Source organism: Jaculus jaculus, chromosome X (genome assembly GCF_020740685.1).
Source record: "Jaculus jaculus isolate mJacJac1 chromosome X, mJacJac1.mat.Y.cur, whole genome shotgun sequence".
Lineage (NCBI taxonomy): Eukaryota > Metazoa > Chordata > Mammalia > Rodentia > Dipodidae > Jaculus > Jaculus jaculus.
This window is the reverse complement of record NC_059125.1, coordinates 9,434,401-9,454,577: the sequence shown is the minus strand read 5'-3', so window position 1 is coordinate 9,454,577 and position 20,177 is coordinate 9,434,401. Positions and strand designations below refer to the sequence as shown.

Below are 20,177 nucleotides of genomic sequence, written 5' to 3'. Positions count from 1 at the left end.
GCACTTGGGAGACTAAGGTAGGAGGATTGCTATGAATTCAAGGCCATCTTGAGACTACATAGTGAATCCCAGGTCAGCCTGGGCTAGAGCAAGACACTACCTTGAAAGAAAAAGAGCAAAACACTACTTTGAAATAAAATAAACAAAGGAAGTATTTACATGTATGAATATGTCAAAATGGAAAATATCAAAATTTTTAACTATACCAAAAACAAGTTGTTGGTATTTATAGTTCTTCTTTGAGTCCAGTCTAGATATCACCATGATAGCTATGTTTTGTTGTGCTTTTTTTTTTTTTCTGTATTGGCTTGATTTTCAGAGTCTCTGCTTTTTCAGTTTCATTGAGGAGTTTTTGCTAAGGACTTAGAAAATGGAATGATAGCTGTATTTCCACTACCTTTACAACATTTTGTTTCCAGTACATATCACCTGACAATGTGTTCCCTCATGGCACATTACATGATCATTAAATTAAAAATGAGACGAGTAGTTGATGATTGACTGCTCTCTAATTACTCACAGTGTTTGTCAAAGGCAGGAGGCAGGAGATATACACTCAATTTTGCTGTAATAGTGATTGTCAAGGCTATAGCACATCTCTGCTAATGTGAAAAAAAAAAACTTCTCAAACAAGGATGTTTAATGGAACAGCACTCTCTTGGTGGAAAAAAATTCCTCCCTGTCAGAATAAACAGTGAAGAAAATGAGCTAATGACCAAAATAGATTCAACCCATGCCATGAAAATAAGAACCATAACTAGTACTGTTGTTGTTTAACCATCTCCGTAACTGAAGTATTTTAGACCTTTACCCTAGTAGTTCTCCCATAAACTTTTAATATTTGATATATAGTGTTTGGCTATTGATGTTCTATAATTCTTTGGATAGCCACAAACTATTGTAATATCTCAAATTTTGCATCCCTACTAAGGACAATATATATGCCTTGTTGAGAGTGGAGGTCTTAGATTCTGGGTACATTTAGTGCACATTGGGCAAGTTCAGATGACGTTTCACCAAAATACCTCATATTTACAGCCACTTCATTTTTCTAGACTATACAGGAGATGGTGTCAGTCAGAAAACTGTTCTTCAATAAGTCATACTTTGGTAACCAGAAGATCAAATTTTATTCCTCTCCTAAAATTAAAGAAGTCCTAGCAATATTAAAGAATTTATGGTTATTAAGACAAAAATAGTGTCCAAGTGGTCAGATTTTGCTTCCATAAAGGGGAATACTGTGAAATTTTGACAGCTCACTTCATTTTCTGATTTACTAGCACACATTTACTGAGTCCTGACAGTGTAGACTTTCACTTCTGTAATGGCAGAGACTGTCTTTGGTTTTTCTCACCACGGAAGAAAAGGAAAGAAATAAAAAGAACGCTAAAAGGAGGCAGGGCACTATACTAAATGGCACAAACATTGATTCTTATGTAGTGTGAAGAAACATACATACAACAAATAAATGAATAAAAGGAGTTATAAACATTATAAATAAAAACATATATTAGGTATGATGAGATTACACAGCAATGGTTAACTCTCTCTGGTTGCAGGTTAGGGAGAAGACAAAGTGAAATAGGTTACAAAAACGTTGATGGAGACAAGGGTGCTCAGATAGTTAATCTCTGATCATAAATTTGACAGGATTCAGAATCACCATGGTAACAAATCCCTTGGCATGTCTAACAGGGATTTTCTAGATGAGATTAATTGAACTGGGAAGACCCACCCTAACTGTTGATGGCACCATTCCAAGGCCGGAGGGTCCTGGAATGTATAAAAAGGAGAGAACTGGTTAAGCACCAGCATTCAGCACTCTGTGCTGCTTTAGCGTGGAGCTGCATCAGGCTCCTGCCACCATGCCCTCCCCACCATGATGAACTAACTGTAACCTAGAACTGTAAACTGAACTAAACCCTTCCTCTCCTAAACTAGTTTTTGTCAGGTATTTTGTCCCAGCAACAGATGTGGACTAATACATTTGCAATAAGACATTTTTTTCTTGTGTTCATTACAGCATTAATCACTATAGCCATGCTGTAGACACACCTAAGTCTTCATCGGCTGTTGAATAATAAATAAAATTAATATACAGACACAATGGAATAGTATTCAAGTACAGAATGTGAAATCTTGTCATTTGTGACAACATGGATGGAATGAAAGATTGTTAAATGAAATGAGCCGAACACAAGCAAGAATCATATGATATCATTCATAAGTAAGTTGATCTCATAGAAATTGTGAGTAGAGGTTGAGGATATAACTCAGTGGTATAATGCTTGACTGGCATATGCAAGAAGATGAGTTCAATTCCCAGCAACAAAGAGAGAGAGAGAGAGAGATTGTGTTGAGAGTAGAATAGTGAATAGTGGTTTTACAGAGTAGAAGAAAGAGGAAGGAAAAAGTTTAATACATGGGAAGTAATAGTTGGATAGGACCAAGAAGTTCTAGAGTGCTATTGTATAATAGAGTGACTATAGTGGTAATAGATAGTATATTTTTAAAAGCTACAAGATTTTGAATGTTTTTGCCATAAATAAAATTTTTTTTTGGCTTTTTGAGATAGGGTTTCACTGTAGTCCAGGCTGACCTGCAATTCACTATGTAGTCTCAGGGTGGCCTCAAGCTCACCGTTATCCTCCTACCTCTGCCTCCTGAGTGCTGGAATTAAAGGCATGTGCCACCATGCCCAGCAAATGATAAATATTTAAGGAGATAGATAAGTATAACCTGATTTCAACATTACATAGTAATACAAATATGAAAGCAACAAATACTATACGTAGTGCATTATTATGAATATATTATGTATACATGTTATACATATAATGTACATACAAAAATACATATAATTTTATGTTTCACATATCAGTCAGTTTAAAAGTTAGTTTAAATTAAAAAACAAGTCTGAAAACTACAAAGTATTTGCAAACAAGGATACATATGATTTTTTAAAAGCACATATTTCCAGAACTATAAATCAGATTAAACATAACTAGTAAAATTAGACTCATTATGTTTTCCTATGTAAACATAAATTTAAACCACAATCAGTCACACAATCAAAAGAAGGTGATCAACACTTTATTAAATTAGCATAGATAGGGCTTGTACAAATTGAAATTAGTCAACAAATAGATTTGTTCTCTTATTAGAGACTTAAATTCAAAAAATATACAAACAAGTGTTGATATAACAGAATAAAATTCCACCTTGTAATACACTTGTTGATACACACCCAGCTTTTTCATTCCAATCTTACTGTCTCTAACTTAGTCATATGCAGAGTAATATAAACAATATTCAAAAAACATACATTTTCAATGATTGCTATACATGTTATAGATATTATCCACTGGAAAATTTATTTTTCCTTAGGCCTTCAAAGTGTGAAATATATATATCTGACTTTCTCTCTAGTAAAGCTTAAATCAGTAACCACAAACATCACAATTATACTTATACATTCTGTTTCCTGAAAAATATTCTAAAATATTTTGAGTAATCTCACACCTTATGATTTTAGTGGTCTTTTGGGTATAATTCATTGCCTATCACTTTAAAGCACATTGAAAATATCTCACAAAAAAGCGTGGTGAAATAAAATATAGAATCTGCCCTTGGTATTTTAGGATGCTTAGTAGATGCATAGAAAGAACTGTTACCCTCAGAGAGGGGTGAGACGCTCTTCCTCTGTCAAGAAGACTTCGTTAATGTGCCCTCCCTTTGTATCCAGGGGATCACAGGGGATGCCATTTTCAACTGTAATTGTGTTTTCACACTTGTCTTCTGTATCATCCACTCCAGATGGTCCTTTGGTATTCCTAAAAGCATATAAAAAAGAGTGATAGGAATGAAGGAGGCAAAACCATGACTGAATATGGCCTTCTGTACAAAGAGAAAACAGAAAGAGTGCTTGGTGTGGTAGAACATGCCTTTAATCCCAGCACTCTGGAAAAAGAGGTAGGAGGAGCACTGAGTATTCAAGGCCAGTCTGGGACTACAGAGTGAGTTCCAGGTCACCTGACCTACTGTTAGACCCTATCTCAAGAAGAAAACAGACAAAAAGAAAAAAAAAACAGAAAGAGTAATAGAAACCTTAAAATGATGAAATAATTGAAATAATTGCTGATGTACATTTTCAAATTTCAGTAGGTGAAGTGAAATATGCTGTCAAAATAAGAATTCTGCATCAATGATACATATATATTGATGAAAACAAGTGATCTTATTTGAAAACTAACAGAAATATACATATTTATATGAATATATGTATATGCATATGTGTACATATATATATTCACACAAATAAATTGCATAAAGAATTTGAGGAAAATGTATGATACATTGGCAAGTTAAAAAATTAGCTCCACGTGAAATAACATTGAATTTAAAAAGCAATAAATTTCTCTCGGAATTTGACAAATTAGTGTTCCACAAATAATGAGTAAAAATTAAATTCAAATAACATTTCAGAAAGTAAATTCATGTATCTTTGTAGAAAGTAAGTAATTGTTATAAACTGCACATATCACTGACTGGCTCTACTCATTACAAACTAGTTGTGTTAATTTGTAAATCAGTATTTGTGAACATATAACACATTTCCTAATTCCATTACATCTCATGGCTGCAATTACAGTCATTCCAAAAAATAATCTAAGTGGATAATGAAGATGTGGCACATTTATACAATGGAGTTCTACTCAGCGGTAAAGAAAAATGAAATTATGAAATTTCCAAAAAAATAATCTATAAGTCAGAACAAGTTTTTGATGCTTTGATCCTCTGTAGACCCTGTTATCCTACCCAGATCCTTGATATTTCCTTGGGGTACAGAATGCTGTAACAAGGTTTTTCCAGTCTTTTATGAAAGACTGAAACTCATAGCCAATTCTGCTTGATATTTTGAAGTAAGGAAAAGAAGAGAAGTGCGTGCCTCTATGTAACAAGAAGGGAAAGAAATTTTCCTGATACTTCTCACATGTTGGACACTAAGACACCATTCTTGGTGGCACTGTGGAAGGATTATGTTAGGAATGATATGCCCAGAATTACCAAAAATTATTTTGTACCAGGAATCTGTGGGACTCAAAGAAGTAGATCTATAAGAATTGCCTGGCTATGATGTTGAAAATCGCAATGATTTTCATGGGAGCCTCCACACTACTGTGGAAGTAACTTAGATCCTTGGTGGGTCTCTGACAGATAAGGAAGTGGTAAAGATGTCCTGATGATGATCAAGATGGAATTTCCTCTAAGTCATATCTATGAGGCAACATTAACTTTAAGGAATCAGGTAGACAAAGTAGAGGTGAAGAGAAAACATTTTTTTTCTTTTTTTTTTACAGAAGAATTCCAACTAATAAAGAAAGGATAATAGAAAGGTACTGCTGCAGTAAGAATTTATTCTGATGAGGCTCATCACTGGCTACTAAAATTTGAGTAAGAAATGGTCAGGAAACACAGTATCACTCCCATAATTAATGTAGTAATTTAAAAAGACATTTGTATTTTTTCAAAGATGAACAGCCACCAGTAATTGGACAAATTGATAACTGTCTCCAGATAAATACCAAGAAGATCCCAGATATACATTTTTGGGTGTATTCTGGTCCCCTCAATTTTTTGAGCCAAACTTCATAATAATAAAGAGAGAAGAGATTTTATAAAACAACTATAATAAGACCTAATTCTTTGTATGCTAATATAATCTTATAAAAACTGACTTGGGGGCTGGAAGGATGACTTAGCAGTTAAGGTGTTTGCCTACAAAGTCAAAGGACCCAGGTTTGATTCCCCAGGACCCACATAAGCCAGATGTACAAGGGGGCCCATGCGTGTGGAGTTCATTTGCAATGGCTGGAGGCCCTGACATACCCATTCTCTCTCTCTCTCTCTCTCTCTCTCTCTCTCTCTCTCTCTCTCTCTCCTTCTTTCTCTGTCAAATAAATAAATAAAAATAAAATATTTTTTTTTAAATGGCAAGCGTCCTTAAAGAAAAACTGACTTGGGTTCATCCCACAGTAGGCATCCAACTAAGTGGATAGATGAATCAATGAATGCAAAATAATGGCTAGCTGGCTGGATAATGGATGGATGGATGGATGGATGGATGGATGGATGGATGGATGGATGGATTAATGTTGTAGGCAACATTACTCAACCAACGTAGACCTTGAATGAGACCCACCATAAGTTAAAGGAAGGAAGAGAAGGGGATGGGAAGAAGGAAAAAGGAAGAACATATGGGCATATACATTTATGAAACTTCTTGCATCTCTTTTTGTTCTTTTTTCCTCTTTTTCATTATTTTCATTTAGACAGAAATTGGTGGGCATAATATGTCCATTAAGACACACAACTTCCTGCCCCCACCTAGAGCATATGACCTTCTAAGCCATTTGAATCTCTTATATTTTTAATGGATAAAGGAAAATATTTATGTTCCTACTTTATGAATTAGAAATTAGTATTGATTTTACTAGGTGTGTTGAAAGTTTATTAAATAATTTTAAATAGTTTAAGTTCATAAAAATTAAAGCATCATTCCGATATTGTAGATCCCAATGTCATCATTTCAAAGTACTTTGTCATCATATATGCAATACAAATATTATATATGACACTAAGGCAAACATTAAATTGGGGTCATTGGATTTTAAATATTAATTCAAAAACCTTTTGGCTTAATGCTGAATTGGAAATGGAGGATTATATTCTCACATAGGTTGCTGTTTATTTTTCTCTCACTCTTAGGGTGAAGACACTTCACTAGATATTCCAAACATCAACAGTGATCAGTACATTACATTTTAATGTGATCAGAGGATCCTCCTACCAGGTTAATTCACCCACTAAAAGATTAGAACACTTAAGCCCTTCCTTCTATAGATAGGAATGCTATCACTTAGTGTGTCCTCCAGAAAGTGAAAGCAATTGACATTCTATAACCATCTATCACATCATTTCCTTTCAGAGTATCCAGCATTAGCAACTATGTCATGAGTGTGGAAGAAATAGTCCTTCACCTAAAGGAAAAAGGATTCCATAAAAGGCAACTTCCAGACTCATGCATCCTCCCTATCCTCATTTTAAAAAATATTTTGTTTTTATTTATTTATTTATTTGACAGAGAAAGAGGGAGAGAGAAAGAGAGAGAGAGAAAGGTCACGCCAGGGCCTCCAGCTACTGCAAATGAACTTCAGACGCATGCACCCTCTTGTGCATCTGGCTAACATTGGTCCTGGGGAATTGAACCTGGGTCCTTTGGCTTTGCAGGCAAACGCTTTAACTGCTAAGCCATCCCTCCAGGCCCCTGTCCTCATTTTTAATAATTTATAAAGGAAAAGAGTGGTTTGTCCTAGGGATGAAACTCTTTTAGGAAATGGAAATTCACATTTTTAGTAAATCATTAAAAACGATCTACTTTGGGGATGGGGAGATGGCTCAGCAGGTAATAGTGCTTGCTCTGCAAACATGAAGGTCTGAAAGGGCCTGAGTCCCATCTCCAGACTAACATAAAAAGCCTTGTATGGCCATACATGCCTGTAGCCCAAGTCCTACAGGAGGCAGAGACTAGAAAATAACTGGAACTCGCTGGTTAGACAGTCTGACTGAACACAGTAGCTCCAGGTTCAGTGAGAGTCTCCATGTCAAGGAAATCATGTGGAAGAGCCATAGAGGAAGACACCCTATGTTCTCCTCTGGCCTTCATCACACACACACACACACAAAACACAACACACATGCATGTACCAAAAGAAAGCTGTCTCATAAAAATTCCCCCCCCCAAATCATTTCACATTTGACTTGGAGTGAATAACAAATTTCTATAACACTTGATTTCAAATAGCCAAATCCTAGATTTCAAATAATCAAGTTTTACCCTGAATTTTATGTATGAAACTCACATTACAAAACTCTTGGAGGTAGTTTGAGAAGTTATGGATTAACAGTGTCTAGATCTTAGTTCTTCAATAAAAACAATGTTTTGTGGAGTAAGAGTAATAATGGTAGAGAACTGGACATGTGCAGATCAATGCTAGGATCTTACATTACCCTCTCTGGCCATAAAGAAAAAGTAACATATTAAGCATCATAATGAACCTTGAAAAATGAAAAAGAAGGTATGAACATATGAAGGCATGTTTTTCTTCTTTCAAAGGATAACTTTTGAACCAAATTTTCTACAAGAAATCAGTGGAAATGTATCACATTGAGCTGTGTCAGTGACAAATTTGGTACACTTTTTTTTCGACCTTAGATCCAGTTGTTCAAAGTCTTGGCACTGTAGGGCTTCTCAAACTGCAATGTCAGTATCTTAACTTGCTAACTGGTAGATATGATAAGCAGCTCAAAGGTTATCTAACAGTAATATAGCACTTGGTCACATGGCATGGTACGTGCTGTAATAAACTGGTTCACTGCCTGTGCATTGCTCCTTACTAAGGATAATAAAACTTAACTGTCTTTCTGGATCATTCTGATTTGATGTCCTGCTAAAAAGATGAGATTTTTTTCCAGAAAAATAAAATTGAGCACTAATGATGTCTACCATCCCTGCAGTGTCAGGTGGTTTGGGAAGGAGATGTGAAAAAACTGACTAAACTAGTTCCTGGGAGTCTTAAAAGTGGATATTTCCCATAATTTCAGAGAGAAGAGGAGCAAGAGGGGTCCTAAGAAATCTGAGGTGACCCTCAAGGCTGCAGCATTTACAGGACTTTCTCTGTTCTAAAATAAAGAAGTCATGACTAACGGCAGAAAGAGTATTTCAGGCTCTTTTCAAAGAAAATAGTTTTTAAAACAGAACATAGGGAAATATCCATGTTACTGGAATTATTAAGTGGGTATCACAGCCTTATGGAATGGGCAGGCTGTGAGATCAAGTCTACCTACTTTTAAATCTTGGCAACTTTCTAACCATGTGATAGTAGGTAAGTTGACTTATATCTGTAATATAATACGGCTAATATTGGTAATAAGTTGGGAAGACAGTTCAGTGACTGAGGTCACTTGCCTGCAAAGTTTGAAGGCCTGGTTTTAATTCCCTAGTGCCCATGTAAAGCCAGATGCAAAAGTGGAGCACACATCTGGAGTTTGTTTGCAAAAGTAAGAGGTCCTGGCACATGTGCATGCATGTGCATGCACACGAACATACGCATGAGCAAGCACATGCAAATAAAATTGAATTTTAAAAATTGAATAATATTGGTGATAAGTATCTCTTAAATGACAGGGAGCAGATTAGGTACTTGTTATTTATTATCTACAATATTCTATAGATTATATTATTATTCCTGTTTTTCAGATGGCCACTTTCAAATGTATAGCAACTTGTCTTTTGTGGTAGAATATGATTAGTGAAAGGAGTTGGCCTAGAACTCTTTTAGTCTCCTTTGGCTCCACTCAAAACATATACTGGTTTCCTATTGACGATGTTTATTTAAACACGGGGAAAAAAACAATTAGCATTCAAATTTCTGACTTCATTTACACTTACATTTTATACAACTTAGTCACTTAAGATTTCATAAGGATATGAAGTTGTTATATGTAAAAGAGTTGATTAAACCGCATCTCTTTATATGAAAAGCAAGATTTGTGGAAACCCAAACACATTGTATTTACTATTCACCTTACAAGAAAAAAGAATAACTAGAAACAGCCTAATCAAATTTACTAATAACTGCTCAGATATGAACTTTAGCTAGGGTTCTATGTCTGAAGTCCTTGACCTGGCTGTTACCAAGAACAAGATTATACTCTCCTTGTATGCAAGGCCATCCATGTTATCTGTTTGTCTTATAGGATCTATACTATAGCGCCTCTTGCAGATAGATGAATAATATAGAAATAAAGTATTTTTACCTCCCTGGGTTTCAGTTTCTGGGGAGTTGGATTCAGATAACTGGTAGCAAATCCTCTCCTAAGAGTTAGTTGCAACCTTAGATCTAATTAAAATGTAAAAATGCAATAGACTTTAAGTACTAGATTCATAAGTCCATCCCACTATTTATATGTAAATCTGAAAGTACTGTAAGTACTGTGTCTGTGACTCTCCTATGTACCACAAATTCCCAAGTTATATAAATGATCACTTTGTGCTTGATTTCATGGTTATGGAGATAAATTACATTGATATAGTACTTTCCAGTGTGTAAAGCACCACTGTATATTGTCTGATTTTTTAAATACATATAAGTATAACTATCCAAGAGTATATTATTGTCATTTTCTGAATATAATCTTCTCAAAGTCACTCAATTAATCAATGACAGCCTAATATTGGAATCTAAGGCCAAGTGTCTTGGACAACGGCTCTGTCTACTAAAACAATACATCACATCATTAACTTCACTACTACCACCATCTTAACAATCATCCCAAGATGTCTACTTCTGGGATGGGGCTAAACAAAGATCTTAGCACAGGCATTATTGTGATGTTTATGCAGTTAATCCTGGGGGAGTTCCCAGCTGTCAGCTCCCTACTTGTTGCCAAAGAGTAAAGAGGGAAAAAAAGCACTTTTTCAATTTGTTTTTCTCAAGACAAACATCTTCTTTCCACAAACTGCTATTCTCAACTACATAGTAATAGAGAAACAACCTCCTCACATTATTTTCAAAGGAGTTGTCAGATGTAATGGTGTGCTAGTGCTGACTTGTACAGGCTTCTAAGGACTGTCTGTCAAATATTTGAAATGTTTCAGGCTTGAAAGGAAATTAGCAAATGCTACAAATCAGAGAACATTTTAGAGAATGGGAATAAAGAGAGTTAAGAAATAATATGGGATGAGAGAAAATATCCACAAACCATACATCTGCTAGGGATTAATATCCAACAATGTCCAAAAATGAACTCATCAACTAAATAGCAAGAAAACCCAATTAAAAATGAAAAAAAAAAACAATAGGCAATTTTCTAAAGAAGACATACAAATGTCTTCTATGCATATGACAATGTTGAGCTTTTGATCAAAGAAACCTACAAGGTTTTCTAAAAGAATGACAGATTTCTGTCAGAGAACTTGATGACCCACCAAAGGTTAGTAGTAAGACCCTATTGCTGAAGACACCATATGCAGCTGATACGTAAAATGGAATGGCATGGCTGGAAGCCTGGAGAGAGTCAGTCCCCAGTCAGCACGTCTAGTGCCAGAAGGTGCTACATGGGCGACTGGGGGAAACGACCAATATCTGTCCAAGCAACTCATGGTCCAACCTACTTAGCAGCAAATAACCTGGTGTGATGCCCACACAAGTGCAATAGTGGCACACAGCCATGGTGGGGAACCAACTGCTCTTGATTCAGCTAACTGATCCCCTCAGTGGTAAGAGACTCATAACTGGAGCTGGGAAACAAGTCAGAACCATATCCAAACATAAGACCACCCTCCAATATCAAGCTACCATCAGTCATGGGCTACAAGAGGGCCTACACCTATTAAATTCTCTATAAAAAAAAAAGTAAGGGCTATCTCATTTGTCCTGGTGCTAACTTACTCTCCATTGGAGAATCTGCTTCTCTTTTTCAGATAGATGCTGATCCTAAGGAGAGAGCCACCCCATCATACCTCAAAAGGGCCCCAGCTGAAACTAAGGAAAATTGGTGAAACAAGCAAGGGTGCTGTTTTCCTGATGAACCGAATACCAGCACAAAGGGGAAGGAGACCAACACAGAAAAAAATCAACGCCTACCAAATCAGAGAGCCAGAGCCCCAGAGGCCCCCAACACCTCATCACTGAAGCAGACCAAAAATGAACCCAACATGGCTCAGGGAAATTTTGTGGAAGAGAGGGCGGAAAGAATGTCAGAGCCACATGTTGGGTCATGATATACAGAGACATTTATTGTACCAATAACTGTGGGCTAACTCCACAATGCACGACCCATATACCTCAACAAGGAGGGGCCAATGGGGAGGGGGTAGGTCACGGATGAGCCTAATAATGGTACCAAACTGCCTGTACTTGCAGAATAGAAAACTAATTTTATATATATATATATATATATATATATATATATATATATATATATTCATATTCACTAGGACTGGATAGATTGCTAAGCGGCTAAAGCATTTGCTTGTGACACTTGATGGCCTGGGTTTAATTTTGCAGTGCCCATGTAAAGGCAGACACACAAAGTGGCATATGTCCTCAATGGGGATGGAGTGTCTGACATGAATAAATGGACAAATACTAATACAAAAAAATATCTGATGTAAAACTTATACTACTACAATGCTTATTATCACTTGGACTATTTTTTGAGGCTTTAATAAACTGAATTTTTTCTATGTGCTGAAATTTGACAAGCAAAATAAAATTTATTTCATTCTTTAAAAAAAAATGTTCAGGGACTGGAGATATGGCTTAGGGGTTAAGCCCTTACCTATGAAGCCTAAGGACCCCGGTTCGAGGCTCGATTCCCCAGGACCCACGTTAGCCAGATGCAAAAGGGGGCGCACTCATCTGGAGTTCGTTTGCAGTGGCTGGAGGCCCTGGCGCGCCCATTCTCTCTCTCTCTCTCTCTCTCTCTCTCTCTCTCTCTCTCTCTGCCTCTTTCTCTCTCTGTCACTCTCAAATAAATAAAAACAAACAAAAATATTTAAAAAAAAATGTTCAGATATGTTATAGACTACAAATAAAACCCCAATGAGGAACCACTTGTATTAGAATGACTATTACCTGAAAGAAGAAAGATAGCAAGTTTTGGCCAGGATATAGAGAAAAGAAAATATTCATACATTGTTGATCAGGTTGTGAATTAGTATAGTCATTATGGAAAATATCATGAAAGTTCATCAAAAGATTAAAAAGAATACTATGATCCAGCAGCCCCACTTCTAGGCATATATAGGAATTAAGACCAGTATGCTGGTCAACACTCCTGATTCAATGCAGCATTGTTCACAAAGTATGCAATCAAACTAACTTTCAGTGTATGAGTAAAACAAGACTATAGCTAATAATGATGTGTACTTGAAATTTTTCTAAGACAGTACACCTAATGGTTTTCACCGCAGAAAGCAATATTTGAGATGTTATATATGTTCATTACCTTGATTTGACCACGTCAGAATGTGTACATATTAAAACATTATCTTGTATACCACAAATATGCATTATTTTATCTGTCAACTATACCATAAGAAAATAAAATAGATGCTTATTAACTAATAAAATCCTGAGCAATGAGGGCTGAAGTGATGGCTCCACAGTTAAGGCACTTGCCTGCAAAGCCAAAGGGCCCAGGTTTGATTTCCCAGGACCCACATAAGCCAGATGCACAAGGTGGTACATGATCTGGAATTTCTTTGCAGTGACTAGAGGTCCTGCCATTGCCCCATTCTCTCTTTCCTTTCTCTCTCTCTCTCTCTCTCTCTCTCTCTCTCTCTCTCTCTCTCTCTGTCTGTCTCTCTGTCTCTCTCTCTCAAATAAGTAATTAAAAATAATCCTGAGCAATGAGTCAGTGTACTGGAGATTTTCCCACAGAATGATGGTAGTAGTTAGATGGGGGAAAACATGTCCTTTTCTAGCGCCTTGTAGTCACAGCAATTAGTTAAGTTTATTTGAATAATAATAATAGCTACCTTACCATCTTAAGTACTGCATGTTCATTTTTGTCATGAAGACCCTGTACAATATTACTTCCTTACTGATGGGAATACTGAGAGCCATGGAAACCAGATGACTTAATGAAGTTCATGTATGTAAGTGGTACAGTTGGTATTTGAGCTTATCAAATTTGGACTCCAGTCTACCCCATCCAACTACTCTGAATAATTGGCATAATACTGCTATTGACAAAACTAAGAGAACTGTTAAGCTTTGCATTTCCTCAATAGTAAGTTTACTATGTACCCATTTAGATGACTCTAGCCCTCTTCTCCAAAGAAGAATAGTGACTTGATGAACAGATAGTCCCTCTAGGCCTAGTTATGTTCATTAATATCTATTTATAGATGGATTATTAAATATTTCTTCAACATGTATTCCTCAAAACTGAAGGTGATATAAAAACTAAAGTTTCTCTGTGATTAACAAAGGGTTTTCAGGATAGGTATGATGTTACATACATGGGAGGCTGAGGCAGGAAGATCATGAGTTCAAGGCACCCTGGGCTATATGAGCCCTGTCTTTAAAAAAATGCAAATATATAAAGGGTTTTTAAAATACATAAAGGGTTTTTTTTAATACATAAAGGGTTTTCAAAAAGCATTTATCAAAATTCTCCTCACTTTAAACTGTACCCTCTCTCTTCATCTCTGAAGCAATAATTTGCCCATGAAAAATTTACCACAGGTTGTATTGAACTTAAAACACAACAAATAATTTATCTCCAGGAGGTTATCATAATTATTGTGACTGTATTTGCTAATTATTGATGCTTTCCAGCTTTACACAAAAGATTTGTCCATCTGCTTTCCTAGTTTGGATGTGAAATGAAATTGTGAAGGCAGCATTGTAACAACAGCCTTGCATCTCCTAGGCAACAGATTATGATGCTATGCAGCCAATTATTATATTACTGCAGAATCTATTTAGAGGGAGATAGCTGATCCCATCACAAACTAGCTTAAAGACCAGCAAATGGCAACATGCACATTCACTATATGCCAGTTGGACTCTAAGCACTCTCCTGTACACACCCTTTTACCCTATCAAGTTAAGTATTCCTAGTATACTTTCCTATCACTTGAGAAAAGTTATCTATGCACAAATAGTAAATGTAAATTTAGCCAGCTTGCATCTAGGACTGCTAGACATATTCTCTCCAACTCTGTTTCCCTGGCTCAGTGTTTACACTTGCAAACAGCTAATGGGTTATATACAAGTGCAGAATCTAAAAGATCAATACTTTGAATCTAAGCAGTTTATCTCCAGAATCCATTCTTTTAACTTCTACATAATATTGTACAAGTGAGGAAATTTAGAGTCAAGAAGATGAAACCACAGCATCATGACATCTCTAAATGAAAATAAAACTTTGAAATATTAAACATAGGTATTCCAGTATTGCAAGAGAATGTGTTTTACTATTGTAAAAAAAAAAAAAAAAAAAAAAAAACACCTTGTAACAAATTTCTTGCCATTATATGCCATGTAAGGTGGTCAGGAAAATCAAGGAAGTACAATTTAATCCAATCTTTGGGTTTCATTTGAGGCATAAAGATGTACATCACATAGCCAGGTGTGGTGGCACACGCCTTTAATCCCAGTGCTCGGGAGGCAGAGGTAGAAGGATCACCATGAGTTCGAGTCCACCCTAAGACTACATAGTGAATTCCAGGTCAGCCTGGACTCGAGTGAAACCCTACCTCAAAAAAGAAAAAAGAAGATGTATGTCACATTTATTTCATAGCATTTCTCTCATCATTTGTAAAAATATACAATTACAATGCTTAATGTTTCAAATGCTTACTGTCTGTTAGGAACTAGTGTACAACAGTTGAAGAGTGGTAAGCATCAGGAGAAGCATTTAATTCAACACAGACTTAGTCAGGCGGGTACTGACCCTGTCTAAAACTATGTACCTGTGATTTGGGAAAGCATGTACCTCTGAGTCCTACCTACCAGAATTTCTTTTTCTCAGTATCAAGAAGGCAGGTTAGAAGCACTAAAGTGTTTCATGAAAAATTAACAAATTCCCCTTTAGACACAAAAGTGTTTTCCTTTCATACAACTACAAAATTCTGCCTCCTCTCCTTCCTGCAACCTCAGTACCTCTCTCACTGGTCTGAAATTCCCCTTTGAAACAATATCAATAACTTAGTCATCAAGGTTTGCAAGATCCAGAGTCCAAGGAAATGAACTCAAGAAATGCGTCCCTACATGTATGTTGTTAAATTGAAAGCTCTCAAACTTAAAGAATTAGAACAGCCTGGGTAACATTAAAATGCACCCCCTTTGGTGGTTCTAATTTTGTGAGTTTGGGAGGTGGCCAATGAAACTGCACTTTAAACTAGTTGTCCAGTTTATTCTGTTGCAGAAAGTTGACTCAATAGGATACAAGGAACTTATATTCTTCACATTATAGGCACTAGAAGGATAAACATCTATTAATGGGAGGCAAGACTGACACATCTCAAACAAGAAGGCCCTGGACCAAGAAAAGACAAGCAAAAATAAGGGTGGGCATTGAAAGATCTGTAGAACTATTAGCATCTGGACATAGATTACTACCTAAGAATATCTCTGTCTACCCATAACATCTGCTCTAGCTCTGTGTATCCAGCTTGCAAAGATATAACACAGATATCAAATTGGTCTGGGTATGACACATTTGTATAGTAGAGTAGAGGAAGACAAAAATGATAGGGATTTCATTAAGTAAGAGACAATGGACTCTAAAATGTCCAAAAAAGGACAGAATCCTAAGAGTTATTTTGAAAATATCAAATTTATCAAGTTTAAGGCATTACCTTGAGATAGAGGAAAACCATCTCGCATTTTTCAAAATCATGAGAAAACAGGCAATGTTCCTTAAATCATTCCCTTAAATATCTTACCTTCTATGTTGCCGAATCCCTGATAAAATCAGTAGTGTAACTGCAACTATGACGATGCAAAATATCACACCAAATATAATAATCCAGATAGGCACAGATGGTTCCATGGGTGGTGCAAAAGTGGAAGGAATTTTTAAAAATTCCAGAGTATGGTCATTCAAAGAGAATGCATTATTGATCCGGTTCCTATTCATTCTAGAAGACAATGAAAATTAAAACACAAATGAAATAAGATAGAAAATAAAAACATTAGAAACAAAGTATAAAGCTGTTTCTCTATGATTATAAATCCTGAACTTTGAACCCTGCCCTCTCTGAATTATTTCTTTTTTAAAGGAATTTTATTATCACCTAGGTTTATAATATTTTGTGGATTTATTTATTTACTTAGAGAGAGAGCAAGAAGAGTAGGCACCCCAAGGTCTCCTGCCACTGCAAACAAACTACAGACACATGTGCTACTTTCTGCATCTGGCTTAATGAAAAAATAGGGTCCTTAGGCTTTGCAGGCAATCACCTTAATCCCTGAGCCATCTCTCCAGTCCCCATATTGTTTCTTTTTATAAAAATTTTTTGTTCATTTTTATTTATTTATTTGAGAGCAACAAACAGAGAGAGACAGAGGCAAAGAGAGGGAGAGAATGGGAGCGCCAGGGCCTCCAGCCACTGCAAATGAACTCCATATGCGTGCACCCCCTTGTGCATCTGGCTAACATGGGTCCTGGGGAATTGAGCCTCGAATCAGGGTCCTTAGGCTTCACAGACAAGTGCTTAACTGCTAAGCCATCTCTCCAGCCCCCCATATTGTTTCTTAAGAGGCATCTTTTACATTAGAATGACAGAACTCTATATAGTGGTTTGCATAAATACCAACAGCCTCTTAAAACAAAACCATAAGTAAAGTAAGAGATATAGATGGAAATAAAGAAAACTGGTAATGAAAAGAAATCATGAAATAAGAGTAACTTTGAATCCAACAACTTGGTTAACTCAATAAACATTTACCAAAACTTTGACCAAAACTTTACCAAGTATCAGATGCTGCACTTGATGCTACCTAGAGATACAAAGGCAATAAAAATACCCAGATGTTCACATTCTAGAAAGTGGCAGGTTAGTATATCCACAACCCTTGTAAGGTATAAAATGTTCTGTGGAAGAGCAAATATGGTGGTTTGATTCAGGTGTCCCCCATAAACTTAGGTGTTCTGAATGCTAGGTTCCCAGCTGATGCATATTTGGGAATTAATGCCTCCTGGAGGGAGTGTATTATGGGGGGTGGGCTTATGGGTATTATAGCCAGCTCCTCCTTGCTAGTGTTTGGCACACTCTTCTGTTGCTATTGTCCACTTTGTGTGTGATGTCCACCCTCTGCTCATTCTGTCATTTTCCCTGCCATCATGGAGCTCCCCCCCGCCAAGCCTGTAAGCCTAAATAAATCTCTTTTTTTCCCTCAAGCTGCTCTTGGTTGGGTGATTTCTACCAGCAATGTGAACTTGACTGCAACAGATGTCCACAATGGAGGTAAGGAAGAGTATGTCTGGAGTGCAGGAGATCCTTTAGGGCATCTCTTAGTGTTACTATGCCCTGTTATCAAAGTCAATGCACAACTGCAACAACCCAATAGAGGTAGTGTGATAGATGGCCCAGATCCTTCAGGATTGAAGGTATGGGTCACCCCCCACCCCAGGTAAAGAACCAAGACCTGCTGAGGTGCTTGATGAAGGTGGAGGAAATACAGAATGGGTAGTAGAAGAAAGTAGTTACAAATACTAGCAAAGGCCATGTGACCACTTACAGAAACAAGGACTGTAATTGCAGTGTTTCTGTCCTACCTTGATACAGAGTGTTTGTACATATCTACACCAATATTAAAATTATATCATTAGCTAACTGTTAAATTTATATTAGACCTAATATTATATTAGAGATTAAGCATTCCTCAAGGAACCTTGCTTTGTGTTGGGGGAAGATTTTGCATTTCTGGTTGTATGTGGGACAGTTATACCATGTTAGGTAGAATTATGAGCTTGTTACTATTTCCATTTGGAAATTAAGTATGATATAAGGAGATATGGTTTTGTGTCAAGTTGACAAGGGATTGACTTGTGATGGTAAAGGTGTTGTCAATTTGATCTGTTTAGTAATCTCAGAAATCCCTTTCAGGTGGGTCCCTGGGATTGCTTTCAGGAGGGATTAATTGAAGGAGGAAGTACTTCCCCCAGAGGGAGCTCTCCCCCCACAGCAGGCAGCCCCTCTTAGAGGGGGACTTTATATAAGGAAGCTCTAAAGAACCTGACTAATACAATAACTAATAAAGAAAAAAATGGTATAAAAAAATCAAATGACTGGCTGGAGAGATAGTTTAGCAGTTAAGGTGCTTGCCTGTGAAGCCTAAGGACATAGGTTCAACTTTCCAGGTCCCACATAAGCCAGATGCACAAGGTGGCATCTGTGTCTGGAATTTGTTTGCAGAAGCCAGAGGCCCTAGCATGCCCCTATCTCATCTCTCTCTTTGTCTCTCTATCTCAGATAAAAATAAATTTAATTTTTTAATCAAATGACAACAAATACTACTGAGGGTGTGGATAAAGAGGAACCTTTATTCACTGTACTATTGATGGGAGTGTAAACTAGTACAACCACTATGGAAACCAGTATGGAGGTTTCTCAAAAACCTAAAAATAGTTCTACCATCTAATCCAGCTATACCATTCTTGCCCATGTGCCCTAAAGACTCTACACTTTGCTATAGAGATACTTGCTCAGCCATTCAGCTCTATTCACAATAGCTAGGAAATTGAATCAGTCCAAATGATCATCAACAGATGAATGGATAATGAAGATGTGGTACATATAGACAATATAATTCTATTCACTAATATAGAAAAAAATTATGAAATTCACAGGAAAATAGATGAATCTGGAAAAAATAAACCAAGTGCAATAACTCAGAAAGGCCCAGAAAGACAAGCACCACATGACTCTCCTATGCAGATCCTAGCTTGGAATAGTTACATTACTTTTTTTTAAAGTTGTAGTAAGAGTCAGTAATAGTGGCCAGGAAGCTAGAACAAAGCTCAGAATGAGAAGAAGTGGGGAGGGATTTGGGAAGGGAAAGTAGACAGGCAAGCAGAAGGAACAAGGGAAAGGGAAGGAGGGGAGGGGAAGAGACACCTGAAACTAAAGATGGTACAAATAAGTGCTATAGAAACCTACTTCTCCATTGGCTAAGTAAGTAACTATTTTTTTTTTCAAGGTAGGGTCTTACTATAGACCAGGCTGGCCTAAAATGTACTATGTAGTCTCAGGGTGGCCTTGAACTCACAGTGATCTTCCTACCTCTGCCTCCCTAGTGCTGGGATTAAAGGAATGCACCACCATGCCCAGCTAACATTATTTTTTAAAGGGAGATAGTTTGGGCTGGAGAGATGGCTTGGCAGGTAAGGCATTTGCCTGCAAAGCCTAAGAACCCAGGTTTGATCCCCCAGTACTCACATACAGCCAGATGTACAAAGTGGCACATGCATCTGGATTTTGTTTGAAGTGGCTGGAGGCCCTGGCATACCCATTCTCTTTCTCTCTCTCTCACATACATACATACACACATAAAATATTTTTAAAAGTAGATAGTTTGAGCAGAAGTACTTTC

General features: G+C 36.8%; 1 protein-coding gene across 2 annotated transcripts in view; it reads right to left on the bottom strand.

Moving 5' to 3' along the window:
* Positions 1-3,077: 3,077 nt before the first annotated feature.
* The window catches only part of Cltrn (collectrin, amino acid transport regulator), a 46,141-nt gene continuing 29,041 nt past the window's right edge, over positions 3,078-20,177 (bottom strand). For both annotated transcript variants that reach the window (XM_004671467.2, XM_045140873.1), the window contains 2 exons: positions 16,526-16,720; positions 3,078-3,833 (listed from right to left, as the gene is read on the bottom strand). In XM_004671467.2, the coding sequence (XP_004671524.2) occupies positions 3,677-3,833; positions 16,526-16,720 (352 nt within the window). In that variant the 3' untranslated portion in view covers positions 3,078-3,676. The remainder of the gene's footprint in view (positions 3,834-16,525; positions 16,721-20,177) is intronic.